Source organism: Mytilus trossulus, chromosome 9 (assembly GCF_036588685.1).
Source record: "Mytilus trossulus isolate FHL-02 chromosome 9, PNRI_Mtr1.1.1.hap1, whole genome shotgun sequence".
Lineage (NCBI taxonomy): Eukaryota > Metazoa > Mollusca > Bivalvia > Mytilida > Mytilidae > Mytilus > Mytilus trossulus.
Window position 1 is genome coordinate 69,122,635 of NC_086381.1, and position 18,191 is coordinate 69,140,825.

At 32.9% G+C, this 18,191-nt stretch overlaps 1 protein-coding gene across 2 annotated transcripts in view; it reads left to right on the top strand.

Annotated features, from left to right (window-relative positions):
* The first annotated feature begins 3,506 nt into the window (after positions 1-3,506).
* Positions 3,507-18,191, top strand: part of LOC134683313 (uncharacterized) — a 41,688-nt gene continuing 27,003 nt past the window's right edge. For both annotated transcript variants that reach the window (XM_063542520.1, XM_063542521.1), the window contains exons 1-7: positions 3,507-3,609; positions 8,006-8,162; positions 10,799-10,968; positions 11,778-11,883; positions 12,368-12,468; positions 13,159-13,320; positions 14,650-14,743. In XM_063542520.1, the coding sequence (XP_063398590.1) occupies positions 8,036-8,162; positions 10,799-10,968; positions 11,778-11,883; positions 12,368-12,468; positions 13,159-13,320; positions 14,650-14,743 (760 nt within the window). In that variant the 5' untranslated portion in view covers positions 3,507-3,609; positions 8,006-8,035. The remainder of the gene's footprint in view (positions 3,610-8,005; positions 8,163-10,798; positions 10,969-11,777; positions 11,884-12,367; positions 12,469-13,158; positions 13,321-14,649; positions 14,744-18,191) is intronic.

Sequence of the window (18,191 nt, forward strand, 5' to 3'; positions counted from 1 at the left end):
TAAGAACTCTGTAAAGCTGTGACTTTATCTATTATTTACAAAAAGAATTATCTTGAAACAAATTTCTGACTTTGTGAAAATATACTTGACACTTAATTATTACTTATAATACAAAAAGCTTTACAGAGAAAAATCGTTACATCATAATGAAATAAATTTGACGGACAAATATTGCAAATAAATTGATTTCGATAAAACAATGAATAGTTTAACAATACAATGACATTTTATGACCGAACAGTTTGTCAGTGAAAGTTCAAAAGTATCCGATTTATGAAAAACACACTTTTTAAATAGTTTCAATTGAAGATGCATAATTTACACAAATTATCCCTATCACAGTACATTAAAAAAATGAACTCGGCGCAAATGAACGGGTAGGAGGGATCCTGATCCCGAAATCCCGGGCTTGAAAACACGAAATCCCGAGGTCTAGAATTTAAATTAAAATCCCGACATCCTGAAATTCGAAAAATAATTCCCGGATCCCGAAAGGGTTAATCCCAAAATCCCTCTAGCTCACCTGGCCCAAAAGGCCCACTGAGCTTTTCTCATCAATTGGCGTCCGTCGTCGTTAACTTGTACAAAATCTTCTCCTCTGAAACTACTGGGTCAAATCTAACCAAACTTTGCCACAATCATCATTTCAAAAAATGTGTCCGGTGACCCGGCCAACCAACCAAGATGTCCGCCATGGCTATAAATAGAACATAGGGGTAAAATGTCAATTTTAGCTTATATCTCTGAAACCAAAGCATTTAGAGCAAATCTGACAAGGGGGTTAAAATGTTGTCTATTAAGTCAATATCTATCGATACGGACAAACTGTTGTTAGGTTCATTCACTATTAGTAATGTTAAGGTAATTTTGATGTTATCTTGAATATTATCATAGATAGAGATAGCTGTAAACAGCAATAGTGTTCAGCAAAATCTATAAATAAGTCAACAGGACTAAAATGGTCAGTTGGTCCCTTGAGGAGTCATTGACCTTTATATTCAATTTTTAACAATTTTTCATAAATATTTGTAATTTTTTACAAAAATCTTTTCTGAAACTATCAAAACAAATTTAACCAAACTTGTCCACAATTATCATTAGGATATCAAGTAAGTTTTAAAATTGTGTCCGACGACCAAGTCCGCTAACCAAGATGGCCGACATGGTTTAAAATAGTACAAAGGGAAAAATGCAGTTTTTGGCTCATGATATCTGTGGATCCAAAGCATTTAGAGCAAATCTGAGATAATTGTAACTAAGCAGCAAACATGTTCAGCAAAGTCAGATCTACAAACACATCACCATCACCAAAACACAATTTTGTCATGAATCTATCTGTGTCCTTTTTAAACGACCGCAAAAATTGAAATTTTTTTGGTCGTATATTGGTATCACGTTGGCGTCGTCGTCTGCGTCGTCATCGTCGTCGTCCGAATACTTTTAGTTTTCGCACTCTTATTTTAGTATAAGTAAATAGAAATCTATGAAATTTTAACACAAGGTTTATGACCACACACAACAGGAAGGTTTGGATAAATTTTGGAAGTTTTGGTCCCAACATTTTAGAAATTAGGGGCCAAAAAGGGCCCAAATAAGCATTTTTTTGGTTTTCGCACTATAAGGAAATAGAAATCTATGAAATTTTGACACAAGGTTTATGACAACAAAAGAAAGGTTGGGATTGATTTTGGAAGTTTTGGTTGAACAGTTTAGAATTAAGGGCCAAAAAGGGCCCAAATAAGCATTATTCTTGGTTTTCGCACAATAACTTTTGTAGAAGTGAATAGAAATCAATGAAATTTAAACACAAGGTTAATGACCACAAAAGGGAGGTTGTGATTGATCCCCCCGGATCGAATCTCGAGAGCCAGATTGAATCTTGTGTTGAGTGTTCGAGGTGGTATCAGGTTCGTTCGCGCCCTTTATACACTTTCGCACCCTACACACTACACCCTGCACCGGTAGGTCTTTTCACCACCGAACACCACCGAACACCCCAAAAGTTTATTATTTTGTCTTTTATCGTTATCAATGTGAATTAAATATAATATTGAAGTAATTAATTCAACAAATCAGAAGATTTAAAGTCCAAATATCTACAGAAAACAGAAAAGAAGAGTCATATAACACCCCACTTTTGGAACTCCGCTGACCCTCATGGACACCTCAAATATACTTTTTTCCATTGTTTCTTCTCCTAACTCTTCTATAAAATAGTTGAACCAAACACCTGTTAGCATATTTTGATTCATCCAGTCAGCTAAAAAGGTCATGACCCTTAAAATCATCCAATGATCTTTTGAGATCACCAGCAACCACACGTTGATTAAATTTTTATATACAATGGGTTCGGAAAGGGATAAATTTCCGTAGAATTAGAGAAACTATTTTCTCTAATTCTAAAATAATAATAAAAAAGAAATGTATCTTTTAATCATTAGAGAAACAAATTCTTACATAGTTACTCGTGGATTATCGGATTTATCCAATCTCGATAGTTAAATTATAAATTTTAAAGTCCTCGCCGAGGCGGCTTGGACTTTAAAATTGATAATTTAACTATCTCGATTGGATAAATCCGATAATCCACTGGTATCAATGTAAGAATCTATATATAACCAAAACAAGATAAATTTATTCAACACACAAAAAAAAACGTGGTCAGAAACAAGTCAATGAAACAACTTTATAGCAATACACTAAACCAAAACATGGTTAAGAGTTATATAACACATTATTATTTTTTAACAAGACACCAGGGGCGGATCTAGGTGGGGGGGGGGGGGGCTTTTTGGGAAACAAAATTGGTTGCTTACATAGGGAATCACTGAAGCGTGACTGGAGTGGGCCCCCTCTTAGGTCAGTCAGTGGGCCCTCACTTATGAAAATTCCTGGATTCGCCACTGGACACTATCAAAAACATGATTAAGATTTATTCAACATATAAAGTTGTCTCACTTTATGTTGAGACAATGACAACACATATGAGTGGGCTGATGGGTTATTTCCGTTCTTCGTGATCGGGCGCATTTTCGCTATCGTGATTTGTTTTTCTACAGATTTATTTTTCGTGATTCGTGATGAAACCATTGTTCGTGAATCGTTTTCATTGGAATTTTATGTTCGTTCTTCGTGATTGTGACATATATTTCGTTCTCGTGATTTGATATTTTTTCATTACGGAAATATATTATTATTATACAATAAAAGAAGTCAGAATGCGACTGTTTTTAACGATTTAATTCAGAACCTGGGAGAATTCAACATGTAAACAAGTAATGAGCCAGTAATGTATTTGATTGTAGCTTAATTACACCAATCTACAACACAAACAACCAGCTTCTGAATCTCTATTATCGAGATTAATTGGTGATACTCTTTTCATATTTTCGTGATCCGTGATCATGGCAATTTATTTTCTGTGACTCGTGATTGACAAAAAAATCAACTCGTGAATCGCGAAAGTGAAAGGGGCGATCATTAGTAGGTGCGAACGTGAATGGGCGCGAACAGACCCGGATTCTGCGGGTGATCCTTGCAAAAATTATCGTATCACTAACATCGTTTCTCTCCCCTGTACCTTGATGGCTCTCTTTTCGACTTACTCAGGTGCAATATTTAATGATATTTTCTTGTCATGAAAGATAGGCTAATGCAATTGTTTTAGAATTTTTTAACAATTTTTAACAGTAATATAAAAATAGTAGCTCGACTAAATCGGAATAACTGAAATGCCCCGAAAATCTATAAACTTACGAGTAACGAGATCTCTCCATCACTGTCAATAATATATCACTGGATCCAGAAACTTTCTTAAGTGGGGCCCACTGACTGCCTAAGACGTGGTAAGCTCCGATCATGCTTCAGTGATTCCCTATATGATCAACCAATTTTTTCCTAGACAAGGGTGGGGGGGGGGGGGGGGGGGGCGCTGGGCCCCCTCTAACCCCGCCTCTGACTATGTCTATGATAAGTTTAATTCCTATTGACTTCATTGTTTTCCTGTATCTACCCTATTCCTGGGGTATTTGACAAACTACGAAACTGGATAAGTATAAACAAGATGATCATGTTTAATACAAAAGACAATATGCATGATCATGATGATACATGTATGTGTGGTTGAAAACTAGTTAAAATACAAAAAATATACAGTGGTGGCTAATCTACTGATCATCTATAGCAATACCCACAGTAAAACTCAGTTTAAAAGGAAGTCTGAATCAGATAATGCAGATGTTAGAATAGGAAACAAAAGAAACTAAGTAAAATAACAATGATACATATTTAAAATGAATAAAGGACTAGTAGTAGTTACTGTCAGACATGCCAACTCCAGACCTCAATGAAACTGATTGAAAGATTATGTCTTAATCATATGAAAATCAAGTACAACCCCTCCCATTAGGGGTTTAGTATCATACCATCATCAGACAAGTGACAGAGTTGTCAAGCCACAATTGGGGATTTGGAAATATCTAAAAGTGTTATTAAATTTTTGAATCAGATGTTGTTTTTGATAAGTCTTTGCTGATTTTAGTCATAAATTGTAATACATATAAACAATACAGAAACAGGTACTGTACCGTACACAATAAGTGGTGCATAGTAATATAATTCTAAATGGGAATTCTAATAAGCTAATGATATATGGAATATCCATAACAAACAAAAATGAACATAAACATGCATGAATAGTTTTTTTTAAGTAGCATCATGATTTTATAACTTATTACATATCATGAATTTCTAAAGAACATACTCGCAAATGGTGTCAATGGAGAGCTGAACATTCAGTCTCTGAAATGTTGTCCCTAGAATGGGGATCCAACCTGAAACCTTTTTGTAAGTAGTCAGATATTTGGTATTAAATTAATACCAAGATGCATTTTGTTACACCAGGTCATGGTGGTGTGTTTACTTGGCAATCCAACCCAATCATAGGTTTGAACATTGTTTGAAATTTAGACTTGTGTATATATATTATATTATACATAAAATATCTGGATATCAGTCAACAATCTTTCTTATACGACTGCCCTGGATCCTTACAAGTAACAATACATGTACACTGTAAATATTTATAGCACTTATCCAACATAACATACATTTAAACATTAAATGTTGATCTGTTACTCATAATAATGTTTTGTTTTGTGTGTATATATATTTACATGTATGTCATGCTGCCAATCAAGGGTCCTTTATTGAAATAATAAATATTTTTATTCTTATTTATTGTATTTCATTTTGTTTTGACTTTCACATTTTTCAGGGCTGTTTTAAGATGGTTTTTCTAACTTTACCTAATATGTTTGTGATGTCATATTCTTGTGGATCTGTACCATCTATATACTGTGGATTGGTTTATTTTAACTTGTATTTTCTTGGATATCATTGTTTATACCAATCCCTGCATACAAAGCATATGCATAATTTGTAATAAGTTAGGCATTTGAATTTTTGGTTCACATGTGTACCCACTAAACCGTTAACCGTAAAGTAAAACCTAAGAAAACTTGTATCCCCCATGAATATATGAATAAAATTGAGAATGGAAATGGGGAATGTGTCAAAGAGACAACAACCCGACCAAATAAAAAAACAACAGCAGAAGGTCACCAACAGGTCTTCAATGTAGCGAGAAATTCCCGCACCCATAGTTGTCCTTCAGCTGGCCCCTAAACAAATATATACATGTACTAGTTCAGTGATAATGAACCCCATACTAATTTCCAAATTGTACACAAGAAACTAAAATTAAAATAATACAAGACTAACAAAGGCCTGAGGCTCCTGACTTGGGACAGGCGCAAAAATGCGGTGGGGTTAAACATGTTTGTGAGATCTCAACCCTCCCCCTATACCTCTAACCAATGTAGAAAAGTAAACGCATAACAATACGCACATTAAAATTCAGTTCTAGAGAAGTCCGAGTCTGATGTCAGAAGATGTAACCAAAGAAAATAAACAAAATGACAATAATACATAAATAACAACAGACTACTAGCAGTTAACTGACATGCCAGCTCCAGACTTCAATAAAACTGACTGAAAGATTATGATTTCATCATATGAAAATCATGCACAATCCTTCCTGTTAGGGGTTTAGTATCATACCATCATGACATATGTGAGAAGAACATAACCCGTGTCATGCCAACAACTGTTTTTAGAATAAATGTGTTTAGTTCCGACGCAAAGATTTTGAGTATGTAACAGAAGAAGGTAATTAATAGTCTCTAATGTATAAGGGCCTTGTTGAGGTCTATTTGGGCGATACTTATTCAAACTTAAGTATTTGGTTTTATCACTGTGAAAATTGAATTAATCCAGAGTTAATCTGAGGTGTATATAAATATACACAGCTTCATTTGCATAGATACCATTTCGGTACTTAAAAATTGTAGTACTGGAAATCTACTTTTAATATATTCAGTACTATTTTGTTACTCTGAAATTATTGTAATAATTAGGTACCTGTATTTTACAGTACTTTATTTGTACTTGAAATTTATAGGTGCTACAGATTTTTGGTTACTACCATTACATTTTCAGCATTTTGAAAGCTTTTCTATTTCAAATCTTTTAAAGTTATGATTTTCAAACATCATGAACATGGGAATATTGTATTATTTCTGTACCAAAATATTTAATACAAATCAAGTACTGTAAAATACAAGTACCTAAATATTGCAATAGTTTTAAAGTAAAGAAATAGTACAAATGTACTAAATATTAAAAGTAAATTTCCAGTACTGCATTTTTTTCAGTACGGAAATAGTACCTATGCAAAAGTAGCTGTTTATCCAATTTGTTTTCAATTATTTCATTTTGTTCCCATTTTCTTTATTACTAAAGCTGGTGGTTGATTATTGGTTGCAGTGTTCTCCCCAGGATTTTTGGATAGCACCAGGGTAACGCGTGACGAAATTTATTTTACAATATTTTGTGTCGCGTTGCGTGGCTTATTTTTTTCTTGTTAGTTTTTGTCATTACCTTTTTGCCTTTGTTTTGTGAACTGTGGTACTGTGTTATATAGACTTTGGGTCAGAACATTATAGAAAAAGTAAATCAATACAACAGTTTGTATACTTTAATATCTTTGAAAAAGAAAAGAAAGCACAATTAGTCTTTAAACTAAAGTCACTTATGGTAAACATGGTAAATCAATATAAGTTAAATTCAACCATGTCAACTTGAATAATTTCTTAAATAACTTTTTTTGAAAGATCTGAACTTAAGTCACATGTCGATATTAGCCTTCTAAACAGGAAGTAGCTAGATGAGGTAATTAATCTATATACAATCTGATATATAATTCCCAATAATAATTAATTCTCTGTAAAACACATATCAAAAGAAAACTTTTAGAGCAGTTCGTGCAATCATACATGTATGTTCATCTTAAGTTTTGTCAATTTACTTGCCAGTTTTGTAATTTTTGTCTTTCCTGCAACAAAAGTTGCAAAATAAAAGACAGCATTAGCAGTGAGATAAATTTATTTTATAAACAGATAAAGGTTTATATTTCAGAAACCAGAAGAAATTACTTGTAATAAATCTTTTTCATTCAGAAGGTAGAGAAATAAGTTTTATAAAGGTTTATATTTTAGAAGTTGCTGGTTATATATTTTCAAAGAGTTATGCCCCTTGAAAACATTGAGTATATGGAAAATTACATCATTAGCACTCTCATTCATGTCATTTGTACAATTGTAGCCAATTTGTTTGAAACTATGTATGTGACGGTTAATAAACCTCATTAGAAAGTGTCATTGACTCTGAAATGTATGTTTAAAGATATAAGAAGATGTGGTATATGTGTCAATGAGACAACTCTCCATCCAAGTCATAATTTGTAAAAGTAAATCATTAGTTTGCATAGAGTTTTTCCTTACCTTTATGATTTTTAAATTCCATGTATTTTCAATTTTTATTTTCAATTTTTGATTTTCACAACACCCACTTTAGATTCTTTTGAACATATAATTTTCTTTTGTAGAAGTTATGATTGATCCAAGCATATGAAATAATGGACAACAGTACAAAGCATCTTAAATTCAAAAATATTAGTGTGTATATTGGTAATAAACAGATTTTACATGATGTTAGTGGCATTGCAGAGCCAGGAAAGTTATTGGCCATTATGGGACCCAGTGGTAAGTTGTTGGCTATCATGGAACCCAGTGGTAAGTTATTGGACCTTATGGGGCCCAGTGGTAAATTATAAGCTATTATTTGGCCCAATGGTAAGAGATTGGTTATTGTCAGGACTGATAGGAAGCTATTGGCAATCATTGTGCCTAGTGGTGAGGTATAAGCTGTTATGGGGCCCAGTGGTAAGTTATAGGTTATTGTTAGGACTGATTTGAAGTTATTAGCAATCATTGGGCCTAGTGGTGAGGTATAAGCTGTTATGGGGCCCAGTGATAAGTTATAGGTTATTGTTAGGACTGATTTGAAGTTATTAGCAGGCCTGGGGTAATGGTAATTTGTAATTGTAATGCATTGTAATATTACATTTTTTGGATGTAATGCAAAGTAATTTGTAATGCACATTTTCTGCATTACAATTACATGTAATGTAATGATTACTTTAGTTAAAAATTGATGTAATGCCTCCATTACAGTACATTACTTTTCATTACAAATTGGTAAAATACATTAAAATGAAGAATATTGTATAATAAAAATAAAATATTAACAAAAACAAAAGAAAGTATGGAATAAAATTTTTGTCACAGTTAATTACTGTATTAAATAAATTACATCAATCTTTAAAACACACATTAAGGTAATAAATATAAAATGATTAAAATTATCAAGTCTTGATTTTGGTTTCTGATATTTGTTTAAAATGATAATAGGAATATTTTGGTGTTTGGTGGTTTGGTGTTCAATGAAAAATCTTATAAAAATTTATCAAACAAAACTATATAGATGAATGGAAAAAATATGAAGATGAAATTTTCATAATTCTATACACACCTTACATGTATTTCAGTGAAAGATTGAATGTGTCAAAAACATTTTTAAACCATACTGTGGTTTGGGTCCTGTCGGTGCTGTTATTTCACCTAATTAATATCAAAATGTTTTTATTGCAATCAAATCTTCTCAACTTATGTTTGTCTTCACAGAGCCCTTAAGCATTTCAAAAGATAATCCTTTAATAACACATTTATTATATTCCTTTGAAATCCCTTAATGATGTCTTAATGATTAAGTGATCAATGTAAGAAACAAAATTATATGATAATTTATTTATTTTTTACCACCACCTAAGAATCTTAAAAGTTACTTTTGCAGTTTCATGCCTCCTACTACTCTATCAAAGAGTATAGACACAGGTATGGTGCAGTACATGATGTTGACATCTACTTGTCTGAGCCATGTGAAGAAATTTCAATCAATGCACTGGAATGATGGAAGTCAAATTCAGTGTGCCTTTCTTCTTTGGTTAATACAGCTATCAAGTATTTAGCCATTTCACACACATCAGCTGCTGTAGAAAGGCTTTTTAGTATTGCCAGAAAGGTGTACAGAACTGATCGCTGTTCTCTTAATGACATCACTTTTGAACCTCTTATGATAATAAAGTTCAATGGACATATTGATTAACCAGTATTTGAAGCCTATGTCACTAACACTGTATATATATCTACATATACCTCTGTAATATTTATCAATTTCTTATAAAAATCCGTTTTTTGAAACGTTTTTAGTTTTTTATATTAAAAAAGTAATGTGTAATGTAATGCATTACACAGGCAAAGTAATTGTAATGTAATGCATTACATGTGAGAAAAAATGTAATTGTAATTGTAATTGTAATGGAAGAATTACAAAGTAATTGTAATGTAATGCATTACATTGCAATGTAATGGCCCCAGGCCTGGTTATTAGCAATCACTGTGCCTAGTGGTGAGGTATAAGCTATTATGGGGCCTAGTGGTAAGTTAGTTATTATCTTTGTGACTGGTGGGAAGTTTATATAGGCAATCATTGGGCTAGTGGTAGGGTATTAGCTTGTATGGAGACAGCAAGATCAAACATTGCACATACATATTGTAGCCATAGTTATCATCAGGGGTCGAAATTAGCGCTAGTCTGGTAGTCCGGGACTAGTAAAATTTCCGTCAGCTGGTGGTCCGGCGGACCAGTAGAAATTTGTCGATAAAATCACTGATTGCATCGCAATCTCCGTTTGTTTACAAAACAATTTGCCTGTGAAATCAATTACACGGTACGGGTATTACAATTGATCAAATTAATTAATATCTCGGGTGAGCGTCCATCACAACAATACAAAATGTGATAATTTTTGGAAGGAGTTAAACCGCCAAACAAAAAAATTAAGATAACTGAAAATCAAAAGGAAGATCGAAATAAAGTATTCGAAAGTGACAAAAGGCGGAAATGCAAATACCAAAAATTATGGGAAAAAGATCGTGAATAGTTGCATTATATAGTAGATCAGAATTTAATGAACTGTACAATATGTGAAAAATTTGCAGTGACAGACCTAGATAGGAAATGTATTTTCGTAACTGGATCGTCAAATTTCAGATTGGATTCTGTACTTGCTCATGAGCAATCAGAACAGCACATTTCAAATTAATGTCAGCAAAGGAAGTCACTGGATCTACATCCTGCTACAACTGAATGTTTTATTATAGACTTCTACCTTTAGACATGTTAGAAAAAGAGCTTTAACAGTCAATACTGATTGATTTAAGTGTTAGCTTTAACAGTCAGTAGTGATTGATTCAAGTGTTCAATTGTTTATTTACAGGAGCAGGAAAAACCTCATTGTTAAATAGCTTGGCAGGTAGACACACAATAACATCAGGGGAAATAACTCTCAACAATTCACCATTTACCAAGGATTGGAAAAGGAAGATCTGTTATGTACTACAACAGGATGTTTTCTTTGAGACTTTGACGCTCAGAGAAACTCTACAAGTGAATATTTATTAAGTTTGTTTCAAAGATTTTGACAGCACAAATAATCTTAAGATTATACTGACGTGAATAACTACACATGTAATAATGTTCTCATTTTTCTTTTTCACATTATTCTTATATTGATATGTTGTTGTCTTCGTTGTCATCGTCATTGCTGTTATCATTGTCACTTTCATCGTATGAAAACATTTGTTTTCTGTCCAATAACTCTAGTATTAGTGAATAGATATCTCTGAAATTTATAATAAACATTTATAAGTTATATCATGTTTATAACCACAAAGGAAAGTTGATTTTGGGGTTGTGGTCCTAACAGTCTAGGAATAAGGGGCCATTAACTTGTGAAAGGATGTATGGATCTTTTTTTCTTAAGATTTAGAAATGAAAAAAAATAAAATTATTTGGCGCCAGGGAAAGGGTCAATTCTCAACAGCATGGTATATTGCACAATAGCAAAAAATTAAATATAAATTCTAATCATATAACCAATTCTAAGTTCTACAGTTATTCTGTGTCAGAAACCCGTTATGTTTCAAATATTTAATTACAATCCAAATTCTGACCTGCATCAAGTGCAAATATTGTGCCTATTTTTGACCCAACTGCTCAGGGTTGGACCTCTGTATCCAGCTGCGCCAGGCGAAGCAATTTATTGTATTATTTCCTTTGAAATTAAAGAGTAATATCAACTTTACGTACATTTTTGCTGTTCTGAAAGAATTAAAGTAGAGCTTATATTTGGTAGAATTCTTTAAAAATTGAAGTTACCGGTAATTAAAGCCACAGAATTTATTTTTTCATTTAAGTTTGTTGCCAATATGAGATTACCAGACAGCCTTACCAACGAAGAGAAACAGAAGTTTTTGGATGGCATTATCAATGACTTACACCTGAAAAAGTGTCTAGATACATGTAAGATAATTACCTTGTGTTTTTGTCGCCCCTGCAATTTTTGTCGCAAAATCAAGACAGCAATCCTTCATTCCATTGTCGCCAACAGTGTCCACAAATATTGGATCTGTGGTTAAAGTTTTTGAAATTTAAATAACTTTCTTAAAGCTTTCCTCGATATTGACCAAATTTAGACAGACATGACAGAAGCATGTTTATGATCATAAGATTGTATTCAGAAGTAAATTTAAAAAAAAATATTCCTATTTAGATATAGGAAGATGTGGTGTGAGTGCCAATGAGACAACTCTCCATCCAAATAACAATTTGAAAAGTAAACCATTATAGGTTAAAGTACGGCCTTCAACACGGAGCCTTGGCTGTTTATCTATTTATCTGTATTTTAAAACTTTGTAATTAGTTTTTTCTGCCAGTTAAAGTCACTCTATGGTTTAAGTTAAAATTTTAATAACTGCCTTAAACTTGTGATTAAATACTTTTGTAGTAGTTGGAGGTGGAATGATACCAGGTTTATCTGGTGGAGAGAGAAAGAGAGCCAATATTGCCTGTGAAATGTTGACAGATCCTTCCCTCATTTTACTAGATGTAAGTAACTTACTTAACAATAAAGTCAGCTTATTGTGTCGTCTGCCCAGGGGTCGAAATTAGCGCTAGTCTGGTAGTCCGGGACTAGTAAAATTTGCGTCGGACCAGTAGATTTTGTCAGCTGGTGGTCCAGCGGACCAGTAGAAATTTGTTGATAAAAATCACTGATTGCATAGCAATCCCTGTTTGGTAACACGTGAAATCAATTACACGGTACTGGGGGGTATTACAATTGATCAAGTTAATTGATATCTCGAGTGAGCGTCCTTCACAACATTATAAAATGTGGAAATTTTTGGAAGGAGTTAAACCGCTGGACAAAAAAATTAAGATAACTGCAAATCAAAAGGAAGATCGAAATAAAGTATACGAAAGTGACAAAAGGAAACTCAAATACAAAAAATCATGGGGAAAAGATCGTGAATGGTTGCATTATATATAGTAGATTGGAATTTAATGAACTGTACAATGAAGATATAGCATCATTTGATCCGGTCCTGGCTATTGAAATGTGGAATATTTCTGGACAGGGCTCCATAGGTTAGCTGGAGAGGTTGTCAACAGAAAGTTTGTTTAATGTGTCATCTGGCTAACATAAGTTTACTGGAGGGATTGTCAACAGAAGGTCCTATTACAGGAACCAACAACTGATTTAGATATCACTATTTATAACAAGGTTTACTATTACAGGAACCAACAACTGGTTTAGATGCCAGTACAGCTTACAGTTTGATTCAGACTCTCAAGACGTTGGCACAAACCAAGAATAAGACAATCGTAGCAACCATACACCAGCCATCATCTAAAATGTTTTATCTTTTTGATAAACTTCTGCTGCTATGTAATGGACAGGTATTAATTATTTTGGTTAATTTTCATGAACTTGGAAGGAAAGAAAGGCTTTTAACAATAATCTGAATAGTAGTTTTCTGTATAGAAATATATATGGATATGGAGAGGGTACAATTGCCAATAAGACACATTTTTACCAGAGTTTAGATATGAAGATAAAAGTTAATATAGGTCACTTTACTTGAAAAAAAATCATACAGTATGAAACCGGAGGGAAATGGGCATCATCCTAAACTCAGGTGTAAATCTAAGGATTCTTGATTGAAACTCTTTGGATAACAGTTGTCTCATATAAAGACCCTACAAAACATAATTATAAAATACTTTAAATACTGGTGCAAAGAAAGATAACTCTGATATGTTTATGAACAAGTACATTGCACTGTATAACATTCTTAATAAAATAATATTGTCATTCTCTTTAAAATCTTTATTTCTGTCTCAAAGACTCAACTTAAAATGGTGTCTTGTATTTGTTAATATATTCTACATGAATTCCATAAATAGTAATAAACTAAGCAAAACAGTAAAGCATTAAAAAATATCTACATGCTGCAACTCAGCACTATAAAGTAAGCAAAATAAGCAAATTATTAACTAATTTTAAAACAACATAATAAAACTCTTTGCTTACCTCGAGTGCTAATTTGAAGGTCACATGACTATCATCATATGTGTATGGCTACATCAAATAATAACCTGAAGATAAATATTAATTTATAACTAATGTGTTCCATGTCTACAATATAACTTCATAATATGAACACAAACCAAAAATAAGAAAATATGTTCCCTAAGATACTCAAACATAATAAAGGTTATTTAATTATTTCTTAATTTATACACAAGAAAACTTTTTCTTTCTATTTGATATTTTTTCACTCCAAAGCTCTATTATTTAGGATTATTTAATATTTTAATCATTTATCAATCTTTAATGATTTAAAGCATGATATGGTTAATTAATTGTATTTATCATTTATAAAGGTCATATTCATACTACAGATTCATTTCTCCATTCAATCTAATCAATCAAACTAAATCTTGCATACTCTGTTAAAAACCATAGGACTATTAAAATAATGTGAGAAAAGTATATACAACTTCAGATTCGAAAAGGAAAAAAAAGTAAACCATGCAATCTACACATTTACAATCTATTTGAAATATTACAAGCTACCGTTGCAAACTTTCCACAGGTGCTATCCAGCACTTTGATTTAAGTTAACACTTGAGAAGTGGAAATGAAGATTAAAAGTATACATTTATCATGTTTATATTTGTGAATTTAGTTTATATTGAAATTAATAAAAGTCTTACTAATTACAGATGGCATACTTTGGCGAAACTAGACTTGTTGTGGATCATTTTGAAGATGCAGGAATTCCAGTGCCATCGCGGTACAACCCAGCTGACTTTATTAGTAAGTGGACATTTAACTTCTGTACCTCTGTTTGTCCATCAGTCAGTGGTACTGTTTGTCCGTCTGTCAGTGGTACTGTTTGTCCGTCTGTCAGTGGTACTGTTTGTCCGTCTGTCAGTGGTACTGTTTGTTGGTCTGTCAGTGGTACTGTTAGTCCGTCTGTCAGTGGTACTGTTAGTCCGTCTGTCAGTGGTACTGTTAGTCTGTCTGTCAGTGGTACTGTAAGTCCGTCTGTCAGTGATACTGTTAGTCCATCTGTCAGTGGTACTGTTAGTCAGCTTTCAGTGGTACTGTTAGTCCGTCTGTCAGTGGTACTGTTAGTCCGTCTGTCAGTGGTACTGTTAGTCCGTCTGTCAGTGGTACTGTTAGTCCATCTGTCAGTGATACTGTTTGTCGGTCTGTCAGTGGTACTGTTAGTCCATCTGTCAGTGGTACTGTTAGTCAGCTGTCAGTGGTACTGTTAGTCCGTCTGTCAGTGGTACTGTTAGTCCGTCTGTCAGTGGTACTGTTAGTCCGTCTGTCAGTGGAACCACAGGAATCGGAAGTTCTATCAGTAAAATTCTGTAAATAATAAAGTCGACTTCTCAACGAGGAAGCTCTATTGATAGTGGACTTTATTATTTACAGAATTTTATTGATAGAACTTCCAATTCCTGTGGTGGAACTGTAAGTCCATCTTTCAGTGGAACTGTTAGTCTGTCTGTCAGTGGTACTATTAATCCGTCTGTCAGTGATTCTGTTAGTCCGTCTGTCAGTGGTACTGTTAGTCCATCTGTCAGTGGTACTGTTAGTCCGTCTGTCAGTGGTACTGTTAGTCTGTTTGTCAGTGGTACTGTTAGTCCGTCTGATAGTGGAACTGTTAGTCCGTCTGTCAGTGGTACTGTTAATCCGTCTGTCAGTGGTACTGTTAGTCCGTCTGTCAGTGGTACTGTTAGTCAGCTGTCAGTGGTACTGTTAGTCCGTCAGTCAGTGGTACTGTTAGTCTGTCTGTCAGTGGTACTGTCAGTCTGTTTGTCAGTGGTACTGTTAGTCCGTCTGTCGGTCCCATCAATATTTTCATCTCATCTTTCTCAGTAACTACAAGACAAGGATTTCTGAAATTTAGTTTCAGGGTTCATATAAGTCAGCTATACCATGTGATGTGTTTTTAGATTCATTACTCAACAACTTCCTGTTTATTACAACAATTAATACTTTATTTAAGAAGGGTTACACAGTTAGCTATATAACTTATCTTCCCCAAGGCCCTCATCATAAAAAAAAAATCATGAACAAAATGCAAACATATACATTCAAATTACATTGCATAAATTTGAATGGTTTTACACTAGAGTAATTTTGGGGCCCTTTATAGCTTGTTGTTCGGTGTGAGCCAAGGCTCTGTGTTGAAGGCCCTACATTAACCTATAATGGTTTACTTTTATTTTTTTGTTATTTGGATCGAGAGTTGTCTCATTGGCACTCACACCACATCTTCCTATATTTTTTAAGGATGTTAGCTTGTCATGTTTTTGGATTTTTGTCAGATTTTCGGAATCCTCTGGTTTTATCCATTTGAATGCTTTAAAAAAAAATGCCCTTTGACCCAATTTTTCTTTTTATAAATCTTTTATATGTATGATTATAAACCATCTGTAAAAGTCTTTTAAAATCGTTGTTATTTTTTAATAGTTTTTGAGAGCTTTAACCTATATTAATGTTTTGCTCTTTTGGTTCCTTTATTAAACCCCTATCAATATATACTTGTGTTATGACAAGCTTGTTATTTTGAAACTGAGTAGCGAACTTCCTTAATATACAAGTCAAGTATGAAATAATGTTCAATACAACTTGATAAAATGTTATGAAAAAAATAAATGTGATGACATTATCAGTTTTTAATATTTTTTCAACAGGTTGATTTCAATAAATGATCTATTATTTTGTATATGAAAGAATTAACATTTGTAATTTTTTTTAACGGTACATGTATTAGCAAATTATTCCACAAGTATGGTCCAGAATACATAACAGATTTATTTTATACCAGACTAGAGAGATTTAAGTGACGCCCTGTTATTAGAAGTAAATCACAATAGAATATTTTGCTTTGCTTAGCTAAATCAGAAGTGGATCAAGGAAATTAAAAAAAAAAACATTTAAAGTCAGTCAGTCAGCAACCTAGCACAAGAGGTTAACATACATAAACATCTTGGTTTGCCTTTCACTTTAAGAAAATTGTCCCCCTTTTTCCACCCAGACACTCATATGCAAACACTTTTTAATCTTATCATCATCATCTAGCTGAAGAAAGTGACCATTTCCAGCAAGATCTGTATAAAGTAATTGGAGATAAAGTTTTGATTGGAATCCCATCCTCTTCAAACTTTTATATAATGGTCCGAGAACACAATTAATTTGTAGTGCATTTCTTTTAGAACATAAATGAAAATTAAAAAAAATCCCACCTGCGCTTTCTCAAAGAAACTTTTTCAGTGTGTTGTACTACTTTTGGGACAAATTATATCAAAATTATAGAAAACTTCATCGCCTCTAACTCAAAATATGGACAATTTTATGTTTAGGGCGTCTTGAAATCTTTTGACAGCTTCCGAAGTACTCATTTTCAACCTTTTTCAGCTGGACCAAATCACTACTTTCCTTTAAAATTCTGGACTCAAATTTTTTTACAGTGTAATTTAATCCCCTTATTTGCAATTTGAGGCATTAAACATGGAGAAATAAATTTGGAAGGGGTATAAAAATTAATGGCAAGTAACCCACTGTCAACACTAGGGACTATATTTGTGAACAACGAAAATCAAGGGACGACAATGGTGTTCTCGGACCTAATTTTGCAAACTCTTTTCATATAGAATAATAGATATGAATATGTTCATGTTATTTTTCATATACTCCACACATACACATTCTGAAATTATGTCTTAAAGATGTATAACGACAAAATGAAAGTAAGGACTTATTTTAAAAAAAGACAAAAATAAAAATCTGTAAAATAAAAAAAATGCTAGGGGCTTAATAATCAATAATTTATTCAACAATAATTGAACTTTACCTTGAAACAATTTGACCATATTTCTGAAATGAGCAAATTGCAACAAATGTATGTGTCTTTTTCCCAGATTATATTGTTTTTTTAAAAGCATAAATTATTGTATCTTTCAATATAGGACATATGTTTTTTTTGCAATAAAGAAAAGGAACACAGTTTAACAAAATAAAAAGTTGATTGCTAGTTCTTGTTCATATTAAAAGCCTTTTTCTTCAAAAGGACAAAGTTGGAAAAAATTGCTTCACACAATCCTTTTGAATTTTCCTGTTTCCATCCACATAAAAATCATTGATGACAAAATCAATAAGCAAAATAATAAAAGATGGATCAATAAATGTCTGTAGCACTATAGATGACATCATTAACATTGATGTTTTTGACCAAAAGAGGTAATTT